The sequence below is a fragment of the Molossus molossus genome, unplaced genomic scaffold (genome assembly GCF_014108415.1).
Source record: "Molossus molossus isolate mMolMol1 unplaced genomic scaffold, mMolMol1.p scaffold_m16_p_1, whole genome shotgun sequence".
In the NCBI taxonomy this organism is placed as follows: domain Eukaryota; kingdom Metazoa; phylum Chordata; class Mammalia; order Chiroptera; family Molossidae; genus Molossus; species Molossus molossus.
Genome location: NW_023425344.1, coordinates 125,649,808 through 125,673,467, shown reverse-complemented (window position 1 = coordinate 125,673,467; position 23,660 = coordinate 125,649,808). Strand labels below are relative to the sequence as shown.

The 23,660-nt window shown below is 42.9% G+C and overlaps 1 protein-coding gene across 4 annotated transcripts in view; it reads left to right on the top strand.

The window, feature by feature from the left end:
* The first annotated feature begins 1,056 nt into the window (after positions 1–1,056).
* Positions 1,057–23,660, top strand: part of CCNY (cyclin Y) — a 290,463-nt gene continuing 267,859 nt past the window's right edge. For all 4 annotated transcript variants that reach the window (XM_036261758.1, XM_036261749.1, XM_036261741.1 and 1 more), the window contains exon 1: positions 1,057–1,225. In XM_036261758.1, coding sequence (XP_036117651.1) covers positions 1,072–1,225 — 154 coding nt within the window. In that variant the 5' untranslated portion in view covers positions 1,057–1,071. The remainder of the gene's footprint in view (positions 1,226–23,660) is intronic.

Below are 23,660 nucleotides of genomic sequence, written 5' to 3'. Positions count from 1 at the left end.
TCCCCAGTCTCTCCTCACAACTTCTTCACTGAGTGTTTTTGGAAGCGGGTGGGAAGGCCATTTCTGCCCTAGGCCGGAGGGTGAATGGGGACACTGGTCGGGGTCGCGTCCCAGAGCCCGGCGCTTCTTGGCGACCTGGATTCAGACAGACAGACAGACAGACAGTGCCCAGCATGACAGATGGCAGCAGCGTGTTAAGGGTAACAAGGATGGCTGGTGTTACGTACCTGTCTCTACCTCACATCAACTTCCATGGGACTCAAAATGCTGCAGCTGACTCCACACTGAAATAGCCCAGGTTATGGTCTTTGTAATCAGAACCATCAAGTCCTCTGCACAGCTCAAAGCAGAAGAGAGAATTCCCAAATCAAGGGCAGCGTCCTCTTAAAAGCTTAAAAAAAAGAAAACGAAGCAAGGTCCCGGAAGTGGCCAGCGCAGCCTCAGGCACCCCGGGCCGCCACACACGCCCTCCTCCCCGGGGAGCATGAGGACCGAGACCAGAGAAGACCGAGACCAAGGCAGCCCGAACTCAGGACGCAAGCGGCTGCCAGGTTGCCGCGGCCTCGTCTGCCCTCCTGGCCGAGATCTGCTTCCAGGGCAGCGGGAAGGGGCGGCGCCGGGGCGGGGCGGGCGCCGAGCCTCCTCCGGGCGGTACAGCGCCGGCCTCCCCGCGCCGGGTCCAGTGCGGTGCCCGCCCCCGCCGCCCCGTCCCCGCCGCCCCGTCCCCACACCGCCACCCGCGGGGACACGCTTCTCTGCCGCTTGAACCGGAACCTCTTGCGGAGGCCGCCGCCGGACCCGGGCGCCGAGCGGGAAGCGCGGGGAGGCGGCCTGCGCAGCGCCCGCCATGGCCGCGGCGGGGTGAGGCCGGCGCGGCAGTTGCAGTCGCTCAGTCGGGCGTTCCTCCGCCGCGGACAGGCCCGGGCGGCGCGGAGGCCGAGGGAGCCGCTCGCCGCCGCTAGTCGCCACCGCCGCCCATGGCGAGGGCCCGCCGCCGCTGCTGACCGCGCTTCCGTCGGTGCCTGGCGGCGGGCGGGCCTCCGCTCTACGCTCGGCCCTCGGAGCCCGGCGATGGGGAACACTACCTCGTGCTGCGTGTCGTCCAGCCCCAAGCTGCGGAGGAATGCACACTCCCGGCTGGAGTCCTACCGGCCCGACGCCGACCTGAGCCGCGAGGACACGGGCTGCAACCTGCAGCATATCAGTGACCGGGAGAACATCGATGGTGAGCGCGGCCCGGCAGGGACCCGCACCCGCCCGCCGGCCTGATGGCCTGGCCCTCAGCCTGGCTGCGGGCCCGGGGCTCCGCTACCGCGGGCGGGCCGGGGTGGGGTGGGGGTGGGCAGGTGTCAGGAGCTGGCTCTAGTCAGCCCTGGTCACCAGACTTGAAGTGACATCGTTGAGCGGGAGCGGCCGAGAGCCCGGCCCGGTCTTGTCTGGGCCAAAGCCCAGCTGTTCGAGACCAAACAGAGCGCGTTCGTTTTTTCAAAGGTGAAGAGAGGTCTTGGGCAAAACTGAAAACGCAGTCCTTGTTTTGGGATTAATCTCTACCTAGAATTGGAGAATAGGGTTGGCCTGTGTCAGCTCCCAGAAAACTTACAAACTGACCCCACTTGGCTGCTCCCCACCAGCATTTCCTTTAAAATCTAAAAAACAAAACCAAAGCCCTCCCTTCAAAAATGACATTGGGGGAGGGGTGCGATTGAGGGATTGGAGTCTAATAGTTCCACCCGAATGCTTAAAAAATTCTTTAAAAGTGTCACTAGAAGGATTTGGAAACAGCTTTGGGTTAAGTTGCCCTGTTTTTGCTTGGGGCTGAAAATACTGTCGTATGAAGTCCCGATTGATCTGAGTGACTTTTGGTTTGAATTAGTGTTTGTAAAGGAATTAAAAAAACTAATCACTCTACCTAGTAAAGTTTACTTATTTTATTGGTTCTTGAATAATATTTTTATTAGTACGGTTTTTTTTTTTTTTATCATCCTCACCCGAGGACATTTTTCCATTTTTTGTTCAGGTAGAGTGGGAGGGAGAGAGAGGAACAGAGAGAGAGAAACATCGATGTGAAAGGGACACATCAAGTGGTCGCCACCCGCACAACCAACCAGGGCCGGGGACAAACTGCAACCGAGGTACGTGCCCTTAGCGGGAACCGAACCCGGGTCTCTCCGGACCCGCAGGCCTACCCTCTAACCGCTGAGCCAAACCGGCCAGGGCTATTAGTACGGTTTTATCAATAAGCTACGTGGCTTAATATCTATAGAAGGATAGTTTATGCCTCATGCGTAGAGTTTACTGTAATTTTCAACTTTAAGAAATTTGATATGTATTTTATTTTTTAGAAAGAGAGGAAAGGAGAGTGAGAGAGAGATGTAAACATCAATGAGTGAGAACATCGTTTGGCTGCCTCCTGCATGCCTCACACCTGGGATTTGGCCCACAACCTGGGTATGCACTCTGGGTATCCAACCAGCGAACTCTTGGTGCATGGGTCGATGCTCAACCACTGAGCCACACTGGCCAGGCTTGATACGTGTTTTTATGACAACTTGATTTTTCTTCTTGTAACCTAAAAAATCTCACAGTTTCTGTGGTTGAACACTCTAAAAATATTTCTTGTGTGAATGAATTGACACAACTCTGTCATAATTCATTCTTGTCAACTTTAGGATGGAACATTCCCTCTAGTGTGGGACTAGCTCAACTAAAAGAAACAATTTTCTTATTGTTTGGCCTTCTTTAATTTCTTCTGTGTAGTAATTTTATCTCTTTAGGACAGCAACTTTATTAAATGAGTATCACATATAAAGAGACTAATACAACATCTGGTTTATAGTAGGTGCTCAGTAAATTTGGGTTCCACATGACATTTCTAGTGTTGTTATTTTAGACTTCCATTATCTTAACCTACTCTTTAGATATTGTTGAACTACATGCATGCTTTATTTATTTATTTATTTTAAATCCTCATCTGAGGATATTTTTCTATTATCAGATAGAGTGGGAGGGAGGGAGAGGGAAGGAGAGAGAGAAACATCAATGTGAGAGAGACATATTGACTGGTTGCCTCCAGCCCAACCCGGTCAGGTCTGGGGACCAACCACAACCGAGGTATGTGCTCTTGACTGGAATCGAATCCGTGACTCATTGGTCTGCGGGCTGATGCTATAACTGCTGAGCCAGACTGGCCAGGGCCATACTTTATTTTTAAATTTATTCATTTAAAGGCATTTAGAAGGATATTAAGGTCAGGTGTATCTTGATTACTGCTATGGTCACAAGCACCTGAAGGAAGTGTCTAGCATATAATAAAGACTTAATAAGTATTATATTTTAAAGAAATAAATGAGTGAGTTTATTATAGAAAGCCATTATCCAGTCCTATACTGGGTTGACAGTGAAAAACATTTGACAGTAATTTCTCCTTTATGTTGTGCACTATTATTGGATAGAACCTTTATGTTATTTATTATTATTTTTTGAATATTTGTCTTGGTTTTTAGAGAGAGAGGAAGGGAGAGGGAAAGAGGAAGAGACATTGAGGTGAGACTGGAACTTTGATCTGCTGGGATCGAGCCCAAAAGCTGGCCATGTACCCTGACCAGGATTGGAACTATCAACCTTTTGGTGCAGGGACGACACCTAACCAACTGAACCACACTGACCAGGGCAAAGATTTATTTATTTATTCATTTTTAAAATATGCTTTTACTGATATTTAGAGAGAGAGAGAGAAACATCTATGTGAGAGACAAACATCAATCCCCTTCCTCCTACATGCCCCCTGCTGGGTATCAAGCCTGCAACCTGGTCATGTGCCCTGACCAGGAATGGAACCTGGACCTCTCAGTCCATGGGATAATGCTTAGTCCACTGATCCACACTGGCTGGGTGAGGCTTTATGTTTTAAATAATGGGTTAAGAATACAAACAGAAGGAAAGTTCACATTTCTTAGAGCCAGGCTGATACTGTTACTGACTATACTAGGGAAACAGTAAAAAAAAAAAAAGAAATTGTAATCAGGTTTTTGGCAATAAGGCTTAGGAGAATTTTGCCCCAGAAAAATAGAATAATATTATTGTGTGTTCTTTCATATGAAAGAATTCTAAATTTTGTCATCATTCACTTTTTTTAAAAATTCTTACCCAAGGATATTTTTCTATTGATTTTAGCTAGAGTAGAAGGGAGGGAGGGAGGGAGAGAGAGAGACAGAGAGAGAAACATCAATGTGAGATACATATCAATTGGTTGCCTCGCACATGACCCAGACCAGGGCTGGGGAATCGAACCTGCAACCCTGGTATGTGCCCTTGACCTGGAATCGAAACTACAACCCTTTGGTCTGTGGCCGAGACTCTAACCGCTGAGCCAAACCAACCAGGCCACTTTTTCTTTTTTTTTGTTAATCCTTAACTGAGAATATTTTTTCCATTGATTTCCAGAGAGAGAATAGAAGGGTAGGAGGGAGGGAGGGAGAGAAGAGGGGGGGGGGGGAGAGAGAGAGAGAGAGAGAGAGAGAGAGAGAGAGAAAGAGAGAAAGAAAGAGAGAAGCATTGATTGGTTGCCTCCTGCATGCACCCTGACTCGGGCCCAGGTTCAAACCTGCAACCCAGGTCTGTGCCCTTGCCCTTGAATCAAATTCTGACAGGCCAGGGCTCTGCTGTAACCACTGAGCTACAGGGACCAGGGTGGTCATCATTCACTTTTGAGAAAACATTTGGAAGACCACCAGCATTAGTTTTGAAGGTTCAGGATAGTTTCAGAAATTAGGTCTGGTTAAGAGGATTTCTAATTTAGGCTGTAGTGTCCTCTCACCCCAGAACCCAGTTCATATGATGATGCTAATTTAAACCCAGAAATATTTAAACAGTGTTTCTTTTTTCCCAAGTTCAGTAAATAATATTTCTGGTATTTGCTTATCCAGCCGTTCTCAACATTGATTTCATTTAGCCCAGAAATGTAGGACTGGATCATATTTAAAGCTCTCCAGGTAATTCTAAGATGCATCCAGGGTTGGGAATTGCCGCTGTTGTTCAGGGGCATTTTCCATAGAAATTTGTTCAGTGTCAGAGGTTGGAGAAGAGAACAGATTTAAGTTAAATAGGGTGTGTGTGTGTGTGCGTGCACATGTATCTATAAATATAGATGTGTGTGTGTGTGTGTGTGTATATAGTGTGGGTATATACATATAGGTGTATTATTGTTGTATGATTAGTAAACATTTTAAAACTACATCTCAGTTCTTTTCTTTTTCTTCATCCTCACCTGAGAACATATTTCCATTTTTTGTTCAGGTAGAATGGGAGGGAGAGAATGGAAGAGAGAGAGAGGGAGAGAAACATCGATGTGAAATGGACACCGCGAGTGGCTGCCACTCGCATGACCAACCAGGGCTAGGGACAAACTGCAACCGAGGCACGTGCCCTTAATGGGAACCTAACCCTGGTCTCTCTGGACCGCAGGCGGACGCTCTAACAGCTGAGCCAAACCGGCCAGGGCTCAATTCTTTTCTTAATTAAATTGATTGGGGTAATATTGGTTAATAAAATTATATACATTACATCTCAATTCTGTCTTTTTAAAATTTTTATTGTTAAAATTTTTGTTACAGATGTTTCTCCTTTTTTAGCTCATTGGCACCCTACTCCCCATCCCCCCACCCCATTTCCCCCTTTGTTGTCCCTGTCCATTGGTTATGCATACATGCATATAAGTTCTGTGGTTTATCTCTTCCCTTCCCCCACCCCCTCTTCTGAGGGTTGTCAGTCTGTACCCTACTTCCACGTCTCTGGGTCTACCCTATTCCTCAGACTGTTATGTTCATTATAATCCACAAATAAGTGAGATCATGTGGTATTTGTCTTTTTCTGCTTGGCTTGTTTTGCTTAGGAGAATACACTCCAGGTCTCTCCATGTCATCTCAAAGGATAAGAGATCTTTCTTTCTTACAGCTGCATAGTACTCCATTGTGTATGTGTACCACAGTTTTTTTATCCACGCATCTACTGATGGACACTTGGGCTGTTTCCAGATCTTAGCTATTGTAAATAGTGCTGCTACGAACATGGGGTACATATATTCTTTCTGATTGGTGTTTCAAGCTTCTTAGGGTATATTCCTAGAAGTGGGATCACTGTTTCAAATGGCAGTACAATGTTTAATTTTTTGAGTTAACACCATATTGTTTTCCATAGTGGCTGCACCAGTCTGCATTCCCACCAGCAGTGTCCTAGAGTCCCCTTTTCTCCACATCCTCACCAACGCTTGTTTGATGATTTGTTGATGGCGGTCCTTCTGTGAGGTGATAGCTCATTGTTGTTTTAACTTGCATCTCTCTGATGATTAATGATGTTGAGCATTTCTTCATATGTCTTTTAGCCATTTGTATGTCCTGTTTGGAGAGGTGTTTATTCAGGTCCTCTGCCCATTTTTTTAATTGGGTTCTTTGTTTTCTTTTTGTTGAGTTTTATGAGTACTCTATATGTGTTGGAAATTAACCCCTTATCTGATTTATCATTGGCAATTATGCTCTCCCATAGAGTGGGTTCCCTTTCCGTTTTGGTGGTTGTTTCTTTTGCTGTGCAGAAGCTTTTGAGTTTGATGTAGTCCCATGTGTTCATTTTCTCCTTTGTTTCTCTTGCCTTAGTGATGTATCAGTGCAATTCTGCTGCGTATGATGTCTGAAAATTTGTTGCCTACATTTTCTTCTAGGATTTTTATGGATTCACATTTAAGTCTTTTATCCATTTTGAGTTTATTTTTGTGTAATGTGTAAGTTGATGGTCTAGTTTCATTTTTCTGCATGTAGCTGTCCAACCTTCCCAATACCATTTATTAAAGAGGCTGTCTTGCCTCCTTTGTCAAACATTAATTGAGCATAATGTCTTGGGTCAATTTCTGGGTTTTCTGTACTGTTCCACTGGTCTATATGCCTGTTCTTGTGCCAGTACCAGGCTGTTTTGATTACAGTGGCTTTGGAGTATAACCTGATATCTGGTATTGTGATCCGATCTACTTTGTTCTTCTTTTTCAAGATTGCTGTGGCTATTCATGTTCTTTTTTGGTTTCATATGAACGTTTGAAGTATTTGTTCTAGTTCTGTGAAATATGTCATTGGTATTTTGATGGGGATTGCATTGAATCTATAGATTGCTTTGAGTAATATGGACATTTTAATGATGTTAATTCTTCCAATCCATGAACAAGGTATGTGCTTCTACTTTTTTACATCTTCCTTTATTTCTTTTTTCAATGTCCTGTAGTTTTCTGCAAATAGGTCCTTTACTTCTTTGGTTAAGTTTATTCCTAGGTATCTTAATTTTTTTGCCACGATGGTACATGGTGCTGGGTAGAGTAGTCTTGGATTCAGATCCTTGTTCTTCATGACCTTGATTACTTCATGCCATTCCCTTCTGGCCTGTAGTATTTCTGTTGAGAAGTCAGGTGATAGCCTTATGGGGGTTCCTTTTTAGGTAACTTGTTGCTTATGTCTTGCTGCTTTTAGGATTCTCTCTTTGTGTTTAATTTTTGGCATTTTGATTACTGTGTGTGTTGGTATGGGCCTATTTGGGTTCTTCTTACTTGGGGCTCTGTGTGCTTCTTGAACTTGAATGCCTTCTTCCTTCACCAAATTAGGAAAGTTTTCTGTCACTATTTTTTCAACTATATTGTCTAACCGTTGCTCACTTTTTTCTTTTTCGTGGACTCCTATGATGCGAATATTATTATGTTTCCAGTTGTCCCACAGTTCTCTTAAGCTGTCTTCCTGTTTTTAAATTATTTTTTCCTTTTGCTTTTCTGATTGGTTGATTTTTTATTATTATTATTTTTTTTATCCTCACCCGAGGATATTTTTCCATTTTTTGTACAGATAGAGTGGGAGGGAGAGAGAGGAAGGGAGAGAGAGTGAGAAACATCGACGTGAAGGGACACATCGAGTGGCTGCCACCCGCACGACCAACCAGGGCCGGGGACAAACTGCAACCGAAGTACGTGCCCTTAGCGGGAACCGAACCCGGGTCTCTCCGGACCGCAGGCCGACGCTCTAACCGCTGAGCCCAACCGGCCAGGGCTGGTTGATTTTTTTTTTACCCTGTCTTGTAATTCACTGATCTGGTGTTCAGCTTCCTCTACTCTGCTGTTTAGACCTTCCAGTATGTTCTTTATTTCTGATATGTCATTCTTCATTTCTTCTTGGTGGTTTTTAATTTACAATTGGTTGATTTTCAACATTTCTATGTGTTTACTCATGGTGTTTGTTGATGTCTTTACTCATGCTGGTGAGCTTCCTCAAGATCATGGCTCTGAATTCTAGCTCTGTTAACTTGCTTAACTGCTCCTCATTTATATCATCTTCTGTAGAGGTCTGGTGTTCTTTCATTTGCTTTTTGTTTCTTTGTTTCACGATTTTGGCTATGGCAGTTGGCTTTGGTACCTCCCACATTTTCCCTGTGGGTGTTGATGTTCTGCTGTTAGTGGCTCCCTCTCCTGGGTTTGGATGAGCGAGGGAGAACACATGTTAAACCCCACTGTCAAGTCTTACTTTCCTGGTTAGAGTTGCTAGCCCAGGAATGGTTCAGTTAGCCTCTAGCTTTTTGCCTGGAGGCTATCAGTAGCGGTTATTTCAAGACCCTTGGATTCTCAGTTGAATGAAAAACTCCCTCAAGTGCTTAGTATAAGGGGATTTCCCGAGGGTGGGGCAGATGCTGGTTGTTAATGAGTTTCAATTTGTATTTCAGTGGCCCACCTGGGTGGGATTGAATCTCTGAGGGAATGGCTGTTGCCTCTCCCCAGAGCCCTTGGAAGGAGTAAGATGGCCACCATCCTGAGTGGCTGCAACTCAGCAAAAGCTCTGAGCCCCCTCCAAATCCCGAGTGTCCCCACAAAGTTCCAGTCCAGTCCACCCTCCCTCTGCCAGAACCCAAGGTGAGTGGCTGTGGCTGTTTTAGCGTCTTTCCCTGCTCTGGGCTGTGGAGCTGCTTGGGAGTTTAACCCGAGGGCACTGCTCACAGTTAAGGCTGCTGCTATCTGTGGGCTCCCAGCCTCCCTCTCATGCCTCTGGAATCCTACCAGGATTGAGTTAGTATCCCTGTTTATATGATCCTCACAAGCTGCTTTTCTGTTGCTTTTTCTCGACGATTTGTCACATCTTAATTCTTGATTCTAGTACAATATATAATAAAAGTACAGCATATAACTAAAGCTAAAGTGCTCAAGTACTATCTTTCTCATATACTGAAAGATGTTCCAGATGACTAGAATGGAAAAGTTCAGAGAAATTTATGAAACTCTTCGGATAGGTTAGTTTCTTTAAACCACAGAGAAATGAGCTATGTACCCATCTTTTCCCTGTTCAAACAAATGGGTAATATTTGTCCTGTAGGATTTCATTGATTGAGTTAAGGTAGTTAGGCTTCCATGGGACCTTCCTGCATCTTGCCCTATCTTTGTACTTAGTGTACATTAGCATTAGGCTATTTATGTTTTTGGAATTTTTATTAGACTTATCAGCTCCCTAGGTATTATTTCTCATAAAATTATTCTGAGATTGAGAAATAACAAAACCACTTAACAATGATAGTAATAATTACAATTTATATATTGCTTACTCTGTGCCAGATACTGCTTACATGTATTCATTCATTTAGTATTCAGAATAACTCTGTGAGTAATATCCTTACTTTAAGTCATAGTGGTCGGGAACATCTGGCTCAGGGGTTGTTTGAAGCCTGAGAAATCACTACCAGCTAATACCTCATGCATCACCAAATTAGCCTGACCAAATATAGCAGGCTAATTTGTAAGTTGATAATTTTGTATGGCCCGTGAATGATATTAATAAATATCCAAATGGCCCTTGGCAGAAAAAAGGTTCCCCACCCCTGTTGAGACAAAGAAATGAGGCTGAGAGAGGAGAAATGATGTGTCCAAAGTCATACAGCCAGCAAATGACCAGTGGAAACTTTCCATTGTTTATTTAATTAGCCATCAAACATGAACTAGTCTGAGGTTGCCTTCTGGAGTATGCTGTCTATCATTGCAGTTGTATCTGAGACGGAACTTCATCTATCTTCAATAGATTGGACTTCACTGAATAGATCATTTCTGTGGGAGGAGAAAGAGAGAGATGGACTAAAGAGAATTGAAAATTTAATGAGACGAAATAAATCAGGATCCTTGTAACATGTGTATCATAGTGTCACTTGTGCAGTTAGGCCTCAGAATGATTGATGGCAACTTCATCTTTTGTAGATCAGCTGTCATCCTTGACAATCCAGTATCTCCCTCATTTCATAGCCAATCTGCTAGGAAAGCATGACTCACTACCCTCAAAATATATCCAGAATCTGAACGCTTCTTAAAACCTTTCCTGTTGCCTTCCGATCTAAATAGCCTAACTGGTCTCTCTGCTTCCACCCTTGCCACTACAGTTTGTTTTCAATATAGCAGCTGTGGTGAGATCCTTTTAAAAACTTAACACATCACTCATCTGCTCAAAAACTGCAGTGACTCCTCATTTCACATGGAATAAAAGCTTTGCAATGTACTTTTACAATGGAGGCCTTATACTGGGCTCCAAGACCCTTTGTGATCTGCCTGCCCTCCTTAGTCACTCACTTGCTTATTCCAGCCACACTGACCTCCTTCAGTTTTGTTCCTTGAACATACCAGACATACTCTTGGTCCAGGGGCTTTGCTCTGTCCCTCTGCTTGGAATGCTCTTCTCTGTGTGTTCTCTTGGCTACCATCCTCACTTCTTCAGTCAGGGTTCAAGTCTTACCTTTTCACTGAGGCCTCCCTATCACCTCATTTAACATCCCTCCTGCCACCCCATCAGCAATTCTAGTATATGTTCTTTTCCCTACTGTTCCTTTACTCCATGTCACCTATAAAACACTGTATAAGTATACACATATGTAATAGTAACTATTTCTGCTCATGGAAGTTCCATGAGAACATTTTTTTGTTTTGTTCATTGATGTAACTGTTGTGCCTAGCATAGTGCCTGATATCTTGAGGACACTTTATATAAATATTTGTTGAATAAATGAGTGAAGCCAGCCTCTTATGAACATCAGAGTCAGAGCATCATCATATATTTATTGGGTGAGAGAAATCAGGTGGAATTAGAGAATGGATAAGACTTGTAATAATGAAAGTAGAGTGGATATGAAACTTTTTGGTTTTGTTTGCATTTTATCCTGGGAGGTGGCAGGTAAGGTGAAGTCCTGAAAATGAAACTTAAGAAATATTTTAAAGCATAATTAAAAGAAAAAAACCCCACCCAAACTGAAAGGAAATTGTGGTTAATGGAATTCTGTTTAATAGTGTGCTATTTAGTCCTTTTTTCCTTATCTCTTCAGATGAATGGCTTTAGCTGTGCTGCCTAACATTAAGGATCAAAGTGAGGCTAAAATGCTTGGTAAACCAAAAAGTACTAGATGAACATATGCAATTATGAACATAGCCACTTATGTTGATTTTCTTGCATTAAATGTGAAATGTGTTTACATTAGGAAATGGTGTTTGAGCTTTCCATATCTGGAGAAGCCTCATTCTAGTTACTGAAAGGATAACCAGAAAAAATGCATTGTTAAAAGGGTAGGGAGACAAAGGAATAATTTAAAATCATAGTACCTGTTGTGTTAACTTGAATTACTGCTTTTGGTTTTTTGGGTATCTGCAAACTATTTAATTGCATCTCTTCAGTGTTCTTTTTAAATATGTTTTTTGTTGATTTTAAGAGAGAGAGGAAGGGAGAGAGAGAAACATCGAGTGAGAGAGAAACATTAATTGGCTGCATCCTGCACATCCCCCACTGGGGATGGAGACCCCAACCCGGGCCTGTGACCCAACCTGGATTTGGATTTGAACTGGGACTTCTCAGTCCATATGACATCACTCACTGAGCCACACTGGCTGGGCAGTATTTTTTTTCTTGAATATTAGTCCCACTTTAATATTTCCAGCCTGTTGGACAAAACGATTCCTGTGGACCTTCATTTCAGACTAAGATTTTTTTTTAATCCTCACTGGAGGATTTTTTTTTTTTTTTTTTGGTATGTGTCCCTAGTGGGAACTGAACCCAGGACTCTCTGGTCCATAGGTCGATGCTCCAGCCGCTAAGCCAAACTGGCCAGGGCGAGGATATTTTTCTGTTTATCTTCAGATAGAGTGGAAGGGAGAGAGAAACATTGATGTGAGAGAGACACATCGACTGGTTGCCTCCTGCAGGACCCGACCATGGCCGGGAACGAACTGCAACCAAGGTATGTGTTCTTGTCCGGAATTGAACCTGCGACTCATTGGTCAAGGGGCCGATGCTCTACCACTAAGACAAACCAACCAGGGCCAGACTAAGATTTATTAGGCACACTGCCTGCAAAGATTTGTGAAGACACTGACCCAGCATGGGCTGATTGCATGTTAGCAGTGTAGAGGAGGCAGTGTACAAGTGTGCTGAGAGAGCCATTTTTCAAAGCATGATGATGGTTCCATGACTTCCCACTCTACTGACTAATCTTGTTTTCACTCTAATTTAGAATCATACTGTCATTTAACAGATAAGGAAACTAAATTTTAGAGAGGTGCAGTCTCTTGCCCAGATCATACAAATGGTGGACAAGGGTAGTAAATCTTTCTGCATGTTAACTTTGAGCCGAGAACTCTACTGTGTAAATTGCTGACCTGTATTCTTTTTAAAATTTTCACATTGTTCTCATTTTACAGAAGAGGAAATTGAGCCTTAAGTTAAGGGTTAAGAAATTTGCTGAGTCTGGCTGGTGTGGCTCAGTGGTTGAGCATCAACCCATGCACCAAGAGGCTGCTGGTTCGATTCCCAGTCAGGACACATGCCCAGGTTGTGGGCCAAATTTCCAGTGGGGGGCATGCAGGAGGCGGCCAATCGATGTTCTCTCTCATCGATGTTTCTATCTCTTTCTCTTTCTCACTTCCTCTGTCTCTAAAATCAATAAAGGAAAAACATTAAAAAAAAAATTGCTGAAGTTTCCACAGCTAATTAGTGGCAAAGTTAGGGTTTACTCTATCATCACTTGCTAGAGTTCCACACCTCAGTTACCCTGTGACAGCTAATTAGGGAGTGATCTGTGTCTAGAATCTGACCTTCCTGGTATTCTGGCCATGCCTGCTTTGATTGAAGAGATCCGGTCATTGCCAAATGCTTTTGGTTAACAATAGTTAGTGATTAAGATTTTTACTTTTCTCTCTGCTTCTTTTTTAAAAAATATGTTTTTATTGATTTTTTTAGAGAGAGAGGAAGGGAGAGGGAGATAGAAATGTCGATGTGAGAGAGAGACATCAGTTGGCTGCCTCCTACATGTCCCATACTGGGGATCAAGCTGCATGCAACCCCGGGCATGTGTCCTGACTGGGAATTGAACCAGGACTTCTCAGTCCATGGGATGATGCTCAGTCCACTGAGCCGTAGTGGCTGGGCTCTCCCTGCTTCTTGAGAAGAGTGAAGTTTAAATAATTTTGTGGAACAGTAGATTTTTCTCAACCTTTTCTACAAAGCTAATTGTCTCTGTCATCTCAAGGAAATGAATTGCTTTCACGTTTCTGTCTTGATAAAACTAACACAAAGATCAAATCCATTTCTATTCAGGAAAGGACAGAACCAAAAGGTAAAAAATAGTAAGAGGCAAGACATGTGAGTAGTTTTAAAATTCTGTTTTAATCACACAGGGACAGAGATTTTAGCTCCATGTGTGTCATGCTAAACTTACTTTAAGGAAGCAGTGTTTGGTATCTTTCATAAGAGAGCTGTTGGCAATTTCATACTTGTCATACTTCAAAGTCCAAATCATGATTCAACATTTAGACAACCAGGGTTAGTCCATGGCACTAACAGTTGCTGTCGGCCCCTCTCACTCTTTCAGTATCTTTTTCAGCTTGTCACTGTTCCCTGTTGCATTTTGCATCATGAAATGTTGAGTAGTTTGTTGGTGGGAGTCTTGGTCAGGAGACCATTTTCTCTCTGTGCTCTATCCTATCTTTTCTGAAGAATGAGGGAGGAGCTCAAGGCGGGTAAATTCAAGGAGAACTCTTTCCAGAGGATATATAAAATGTGACTCTACCTCACAAATTTGGTGTAGGGCAAAGAACAGAGACCTGTAATCAGGGGATCTGCATTCCACATGTGATTCCACCTTTATTGTCGGACCTGCCCCTCTGAGCCTCACTTTTCTATCTGATTAAGAGTGCTTAAAAATATTACTTTACTTCATGCCCTGAGGTACCTAAAATGATGGTCAAAATGAGACTAGCCCTGGCTGGTGTGGCTCAGTTGGTTTGAGCATTGTCCTGTGCATCAAAGGGTTGCCCGTTCAATTCCTGGTCAGGGCACATACCCAGGTTGCAGGTTTGATCCCCAGTTGGGGCACATACGGGAAGCAACTGATCTATGTTTCTCTCTCTCTTCTTCCCTCTCCCCCCCCTTCCTCTTTCTCTAGAATCAATGAAAAACATGTCCTCTGGTGAGGATTAAAAAAACCAAAAAAAGAAAGATACTAAAGTGCTTAATAAACCAAAAAGTACCAGATTAATATATGTCATTTTGAACATAGCACTCATGTGAATATCCTTGTATTAAATATGAAATATGTTCCAAGATCTACAATAAACTATGTTTGAACTGCCAATAGTAGCCTGAGGGCTTATTCTAACAAAGACATCAAGTATTCAAGGTAATACCAGGGGTAACTGGAATTCTAGAGCTGGGTGGGTTGGGGAACTTTATGGCTCTGAATGGCAAGTTTACTGGTAGTACAATTTGGAATAAAATTACTGCTCTTTCTAACATACTACTCCTCTTTTATTTTAAACTTTTTTTTTTTTTTTTAACGTTTCATGTATTTTTTTTTTAGAAAGAGAGGAAGGGAAAGAGAGATAGAAACATCAGTGTGAGAGACACATCAATTGATTGTCTCCTGCATGCTCCCCACTGGGGATCGAGTCTGAATCCTGGGCATGTGCCCTGACCCTCAATCGAACCGGGACCTCTCAGTCCATGGGACAATGCTCAATCCACTGAGCACACTGGCCGAGCTTTTTTCCCCCCCTTTCCATTTAAATCATTTTTTATTTTTCAATTTCAGTTGACATCGTCCTGTGACATACATTATATATTAGTTCCAGGTGTACGTCCCAGTGATTAGACATTACATAACTTACAAAGTGATCATCCTGATAAGTCTCACACCTATCTGACACCATACGTGGTTATTAGAATATTATTGACTATATTCCCTATGTTGTACTTTATATCCCTGTGACTATTCTGTAACAACCAATTTGTGCTTCTTAATTCCTTCACCTTTTTCACCCATTTCCCCAACCCCATTCCCATCTGGCAACTATCAAAACATTCTCTGTATCTATTGATTTATTTTGTTTTTTTAGATTCAATTGTTGAAAGATAAGTATTTATTGCCATTTTATTATTCATATTTTTTATTTTCTTTTTTCTTCTTAAAGAGTACCCTTAAACATTCCATGTAATACTGGTTTGGTGGTGATGAACTCCATTAGCTTTTTCTTGTCTTGGCAACTCTGTCTTGTCCTTCTATTCTAAATTATAGCTTTGCTGGGTAGAGTATTCTTGGTTGTAGGTCCTTGCTTTTCATTACAGAATAGTTTTTGCCGATTCCTTCTGGGTTGCCAAGTTTCTGTTGAGAAATCAGCTGATAGTCTTATGGGAGCTCCCTTGTAGGGAACTCTTCTCTTGCTGCTTTTAAGATTCTTTCTTTGTCTTTAACCTTTGCCATTTTAATTATGATATGTCTTGATGTGGGCCTCTTTGAGTTCATCTTGTTTGAGACTCTGTGCTTCCTGGACTTGTATGTTTATTTCCTTCATCAATTTGGGGAAGTTTTGTCATTTTTTTCAAATAGGTTTCAATTTTTTTGTGCCCTCTTTTGTTTTTCTGGTACCCTTATGATGTGAATGTTGGGGTACTTTTGAAGTTGTTCCAGAGACTCCTTACACTATCCTCATTTTTTGGATTCTTTTTTTTTTTTGCTATTCTGAATGGGTGTTTTTTGCTTCCTTTCAGTCCAAATTGCTGATTTGATTCTTGGCTTTATCTACTCTACTGTTGATTCCCTGTAAATTATTCATTTCAGTTAGTTTATCTGTCATTTCTGACTGGTTCTTTTTTATGCTGTTGAAGTTCTCAAGTTCATTGAGCATTCTCATAACTAGTGTTCTAAACTTTATATCTAGTAGATTGTTTGTATCTATTTTGTTTAGTTCATTGTGTGTTTTGTTCTGTTCTTACATTTGGGACATGTTTCTTTATCTCCTCATTTTGGCTGCCTCCCCGTGTTTGTTTTATATATTGTGTAGAGCTGCTATGTCTCCTGGGCTTGGTAGAATGGCCTAATGTTGTAGGTGTTCTGTGGGGTCCACTGGCACAGTCTCCCTGATCACCCAAGGTGGGAACTTGAGGTGCCTCCCCCTGCGCCACCCTGTTCGCCCCCATGTGTGCTGTGTACACCCTCCTTTTGTAATTGAGCTTTGATTGCTATTGGCAAGTCAATGGGAGGAATTTACCCTCAGGCCAATCATCTGCAAGGACTGGCTGCGGCCACCACTTCTGACCACTGTGGAGGGTCCCACCCCACAGAGCAGGACTTACTTCAGTGGGGCTCTGGTGCCCGCTAAGTCTGATTCTTGAGTATGTTGCTTGTGGAAGTGGTTGGGTGGTGGTGATTTGACATGGTCTGAAGCTGTCCATTGGGTGCACTGGCTCTGGGGCTTCCTGGGAGGCAGAGGCCAAGGTCAGCTGCTGCCTGTGTTCTGTTTGAGGCCACCCAGCATGACCTACAAAGCAATCTGTAGATGGCTGTACTTGTGATGGGCTTGGAGGTGGCCAGGTAAGGCCAAGCTGTGAAACAAGGTTAGCTGCTGCTAGTACATGGCCTGGGGCCACTTAGAGAGAGGTACAGAGGGCTCACTGAGGCCAGATGCTGCTTGTTTGAGAGGTTTTAGGAAAATCTGAAACATGAGCTAAGAGGCCATTCATATGAAAAAGTCACTGGAAATAGCTTGAGTGGGCCTGCAAATTGGGTGGAGGTGGGCCTCAGGAAATCACCAGCGTGGGATGAACAGTGTGAGCCAGGTTGATGGAATCTCAGATATGGCAGCTGCCTGCTAGTTCTGTGTGGGGAGGGCTCAGAAAAGGAACAATGGCCTCTGCCAGCACTTCTGTGTGGAAGAAAGAAAGCTGCCTCCTCAGCTCTTGCTCTCATGCCAGACAATTCAGTTTCTCAGACCTTCAGTTTCTCCATGTGTATCCCTGGTGCCTTTCAAGCTGCTGCCCTAGCATTGGAGCTCAGAGAGAGTAAGTTGGAGTTATTCCATGCACTGGCCCTTTAAGAGGAACACCTGGGACTCCAGAAGCCCTCCGTTTCCCTCAGCCTTAGTCTCTGCTGGTTTTTACAGCCAGAAGTTATGGAGACTTCTCTTCCTGGTACTAGAATCTTGGTCTGGGGAGCCTGGTGTGGGTCTGGGACCCCTTCTCCTCATGGGGAACCTCTGCAGCCCAGATATCCCTCCTAATTTTTATCTGCCACACATAGATGTGGGACCAGTTGGTCTGTGTCTCTGCCCCTCCTACCAGTCGCCATGTGGCCTCTTTTTCAATTCCCTAGTTGTGGGACCTCCATTCAATCATATTTCAGGCAGTTCTGAATGATGGTTGTTCTATAGTTTAGTTGTTATTTTGATGTGGTTGTGGGATGAGGTGAGTACCTCCTTTACCTATGCCACCACCTTGACCGGAAGTCCTACTACTTTTGTTTCTAGCATTTGTTGCTCTTCTGGGTTGTATCTTTCCAAAGTCACACTGTGATGTCATGCAGTGAGTAGTGGGATAAGTATTTGGAAAGCTTTCCCTGACTCTTTGGGATAACAGAGCCCACCCAGGCAGTCTGCAGACTCTATTGTGGGATCCACTTTTCTTTGGAATGTCACATGTACCCTTAGGCAGAGGCTGAAACCAGAGCTTTAAAAAAAAAAAATTCTTTGGCCCTGACCTGGTGGCTCAGTTGGTTGGAGTGTTGTCCCTGCACCAAAAGGCTGTGGATTTGATTCCCAGTCAGGGCACATACCTAAGTTGTGGATTTGATCCCCAGGTGGGGCATGTATGGGAGGCAGCTTATCCATGTTTTTCTCTCATGTTGATGTTTCTCTCTCTCCCCCTTCCCTTCTCTCTCTAATCAATAAAAACAGGATTAAAAAAACACCAAAAATTATTGAAAGAATAAAGTTTTGAGCCATGTACAAATGTGCTTTATTATATTAAAATACTATTTTATTTATTTATCCTCACCTGAGGACATTTTTCCTTTTTTTTTTTTAATCCTCACCTGAGGACATTTTTTCATTTTTTGTTCAGATAGAGTGGTAGGGGGAGAGAGAGAGAGAGAGAGAGAGAAACATTGACTTGAAAGGGACACATTGAGTGGCTGCCTCCTGCACAACCCAACCAGGGCCAGGGACGAACTGCAACCGAAGTATGTGCCCTTAGCGGGAACTGAACCCGGGTCTCTCTGAACCGCAGGCCGACGCTCTAACCCCTGAGCAAAATTGGCCAGGTCTAAAAATACTACTTTAAATAAAAGGGAATTGATGGTTTGAGAAATAAACTCAAGCAGCCCTAAACAAGTTATTGAGGCCTCTTTGTGCCCATTTCTTTCAACTTTAAAAAAAAATTTTTTTTCTTTATTGATTTTAGAGAGAGAAGAGGGGAGAGGGAGAGACAGAAACATTGATGAGAGAGACCATGGATTGGCTGTCCCCTGCATGCCCCCTCACTGGGGATCTGGCCCTGACTGGGAATCGAACCAGCGACCTCTTGGTGCGTGGGTTAATGCTCAACCACTGAGTCACACCAGCCGGGCAAACCTTGCAATCTTTTTTTCTTCCTCTGTATTAGAATATTGATACTAGTTTTTATTTTGTAAAGGAACTTTTGTTTTTTTATTTCTTTTTTAGTATGACTTAAAAGTTGGACTTGAAAGGCTATTCTAAAGAGGGAGTTTTAAAATGTTTGGGTAGTAGTAAGATCACGGAGGAATAATTAGCCTTTACCCTTCAACCTTCTTCTTTCTGGACTAATAATTAAGTTAACATGAGAGATTAAAAGGAGAAAAATTAAAGTTTAATAACATGTATACCTTCTGTACACATGGGAGAAACCTTGGAACACCGAGTAACTCACCAAAATGGTATAAGCCATCACCTTAAAATTCCATCTTCAACTAAAGACAAAAGATGATGTTAGGGCGGAAGGGTCAGTTATGGGAGGTTTCCAGGAAAAGCCTGGAAGAGAGTGTTATGCAGATTTAAGCTAGGGCCTTCTCCTTAGTGAAGGCAGGCCTGGTACAGTGAGGGGAAGAAACACCCTTACAGATGGAAATTTTCTTTACAAATGTAAATGTTCTTTTACAAAGGCTAACCTCTATTTGGTTTTTGGAACTTCTCCCAGCCTTTTCTCCGGACCGGTGGACACTCTAACCGCTGAGCCAAACTGGCCAGGGCGAAGATTGATTCTATTCTTTTTTTTTTATCCTCACCTGAGGATATTTTTCCATTTTTTGTACAGATAGAGTGGGAAGGAGAGAGAGGAAGGGAGTGAGAGTGAGAAACATCGACGTGAAGGGACACATCTCACATCGAGTGGCTGCCACCCGCACGACCAACCAGGGCCGGGGACAAACTGCAACCGAAGTACGTGCCCTTAGCGGGAACCGAACCCGGGTCTCTCCGGACTGCAGGCCGACGCTCTAACCGCTGAGCCAAACTGGCCCGGGCTCCCAGCCATTTCTTAAAATTAACCAGCTTGAAATAATATTCCAGAAGCATATTTTGGGGTGGCAAACTTTGGCTTCCCGGCAGTAACATCTCGGGCTAAAAAATGTCTAGTCTTCCCCGGTTATACTACTATGCTAAAAAATTATTTTAGCCTGTTTTCATTACTCTGGATATGTAATTTTAATTACTTAGAATATGCAGTTTTAATTCCCGGGTCATTATTTTGTGATCTTTATCCCCTCTTTGGGATGTATAGTGAGGCTTCATTGTTATGATAGATCTGAGTGCCATGCTCAGTGATGTACCAGCATCTGTAGACTTTCTGTTACAAGGAGCCAGCGAGACAATCAGAGATGCACAACAAAATTGTAAATGAGAGGAGCACTTTATTCACTGGCAGGCTGCAGGGGCAGACATTACCCAAATCAGGAGGCCCTGATTGTTCTTGCTAGTTTACTTTTAAAGACAGAAGCCACATTCCCTTTTGGCTTCCCCTCAGGGAACCAGTACAATAGTGGTTGCAAAAGTGGTTATTACAGAAGCCAAAATAAACATTAGTCCCTGGGCTCATGATTTTCAGTTCCTGATACTCAGAAACTGTCAGGGTGAGTTCATGCAAGATACATCCTGTTATGTAGGTCAACCATAACCTTAGGCAAAGTTCCTTTACTTCTAGGGGTAATCAACTTGTTATTGGAAAAATACCGAGGAAAGTCCACTGCTGGACCTTCTGATAAAAATGGAGTTGCTTAGTCGCCTTAGCCAAGGGGCCTAGATAAGAATGGAGTCGCTTAGTCGCCTTAGCTAAGGGGGCGCCTAGCTCACTTCAGCTGGCTCTTGGTACTGAGAAAAATACTGCTGGAGTACACTAAAGATAATTGTTAGCAACGGCTAATAATTACACCTCTGCCAGTTTGCTTTGTGAGCCTTGCAGAAATCTTAGTTGGATGATGAAATGCAAATCACTTCTGTTTTAGACACTTCTGATTATAGACCTGATTCTGAGGAAGAATAAGAAATACTCTGCATGGGGAGTTCCTATGTGTAGACGAAAAGGTGCTACATACCAATCTGATAAGGATAGGGAAGGTCTGAATGGTGGCCTTGCAAACTCAAAGACAGACCTAAAGTAACCACAAAGGAAGGTCTGAAATGAAAACCTTTTTTTTTTTTTTTAAGATTGAGTGGAAGGGAGGGAGGGAGGGGAAGAGAGAAGAGAGAGACATTGCTGTGAAAGAGACATATCAATTGTCTGCTTCCTGCTGGGGATTGAACCTGCAGCCCAGGTACATGCCCTTGAGTGGGAATTGAACCCATGACCCTTTGGTCCACAGGCCACTGAGCCATCTGGCCAGGGCTGAAATGAAAGCTTTTTAACTAAAAGCAGTTTATGGCAGGTAATTGTATCCTAGGCCAGCATCTTCCCTGACAAAGGTCAATCTTTAGCTTACCTGAGCCTGTCTGTTGTCTTTTTGCATCTATAACATATCTTTGGATTGTCAAAGTAATTTTCTACCCTCCCCCACCCCAGCCCCTCAAAGCACAGGCACCACTCTGCAGAGACCACAAATTCCCTCATTATTATTGAGTTAATTATTGACTGTTTACTATCCTGTACCCACCTATGTAAAAGATGTGTGTGTCTGTCATTTTACTTTTTTTTTTTTTATCCTCACCTGAGGACATTTTTCCATCTTTTGTTCAGGTAGAGTGGGAGGGAGAGAGAGGAACAAAGAGAGAGAGAGAAACATCGATATGAAAGGAACACATCAAGTGGCTGCCACCCACACGACCAACCAGGGCCGGGGACAAACTGCAACCGAGGTACATGCCCTTAGCGGGAACCGAACCCGGGTCCCTCGGGACCGCAGGCCGACGCTCTAACCGCTGAGCCAAACCGGCCAGGGCTATCATTTTACTTTTTTTTTTTTTTTTAATCCTCGCCCGAGGACATTTTTCCATTTTTTGTACAGATAGAGTGGGAGGGAGAGGGGGGAAGAGAGAGAGGGAAACATCGATGTGAAAGGGACACATCGAGTGGCTGCCACCCGCACAACCAACCAGGGCCGGGGACAAACTGCAACCGAGGTACATGCCCTTAGCGGGAACCGAACCCGGGTCTCTCCGGACCGCAGGCGGACACTCTAACCGCTGAGCCAAACCGGCCAGGGCTATCATTTTACTTTTCATCCAATCCCAGAGGTTCCTCCACTTTGCTTTCTCCTACTTGCCTAATCTAACACCAGTGGATTTCATGTAACCCACTTGTGGCTGCTTTTTTTATTGTAATATATAGAATATGGTACAAAACTGCCTTCTGTGGAGCATTATCTTAATCCATTGAGATTTTGCTTCTTGACAATTGTCGACAGTTTGGCTCAAAAATTCTTCACAGGTTTGAATATTTCTAACATTGACATGTGTGATTAAAGTTCATTTTAGTATAATAAAGAATTATGAACATTTATTTGAGCAAAAGGAGCTGTGGAGAAAGTTCTGCCCAGGTTATCAATTAAGTCAGTTTTATGTAAAAGATGTATCTGGATTGTGCACTTCTGATTGTATGGGGCAGGTCTCAGTCCATTGGTAGAAAGAGAGAACCAGGGCCTCCCTGCAGTAGTTGACTGAAATAGACTAAAAAAGCGGCATAGTTGGGGAAGAGAGTTCAATCTGAGGTTCTCTTCAGTATACAGAATCCATGAGGAGTCCTTGTCAGCAAATGATCGCTAGGCTCTTATTATTTATAAATTTGGGCCCTTGATTGACCATGGGGAGTCTATCTCAGCAGATAAATTTCTTCTTGGGGTTCACATCAAATGAATCTTCTCAGGGTCCATATATGTATTATAGCTATATGTTGTGAAACTGTGAATGTCAAGTTAAAAATACTTTATAAGTAAGTTTTTTCCTGTGGATGGATGCTTCTGTTCTTGGTGGGCAAAAAGGGAAAAAGAAGTTATTAAAGATACTTTGATTATATTTAACTCCTGTCTCACTCTACAAATTGAGTATTAATCAGGTCTGTTTTTTTTGCGTCTCAAGAAAAGACTTCACTCCAAATTTAGCATTCTGTCCATTAATGAACCTATGTCTCTTTCAGGGTATTAGTTGATTATAGCTGTTCCATTAAGTAAGATCATAATTTATTTTTTAAACTATCTCTGTTTTTTTTTTTAAATTTATTTTTTATGTGGATCAAGACTTTGTATGGTTGCATACAAGTCTAGTTTTTAGGGCTCCCTGTGTACCCTGACAAAGTCTAGGATGAGAAACAAAGTCATGATGCTGTGTTTAATCCAGTTTTAAAAATTTTAAACTAACAGGAATTATATTTATAGTGAATATTACTTCTGTCAGTTTATGTGGCTTGTCTCATTTTTCTACAGCCTTTTTTCCCTCAAGCTGTGTGTGATGGGCTGTAGTGTGTAGTTCCTGTTACTCCTTTGCTTGAAAAGCATTGGTGAATAGGGTTTATATAGCATTAGAGATTGCCTTCTATCTTCTGAAAGCTAAAGTTAATGTTACTAAAGAGATCTAAGTTGTTTATTCACTTTGATTTTAGCATATATTTGACTCTTTTCTATAAAGTTACTCTGATTTTCCATTATTATTTTGTGGAAAGTCTGGAGTAACCCTAGCAAAACTGGTATTCAAAAATGTGACTTTAAGCATTAACCACACAGGGATAACTTTAAGGGGTGGGGAACATGTTCTTGCTTTGTAAACCATTTGCTTCTGTGGAAGATGGTTGTTTCTGATTAGCCACATATTATAAGCACTGCATGCTCTGCATGCACACTTGGCTGTTTGTAGAATTCTCTTC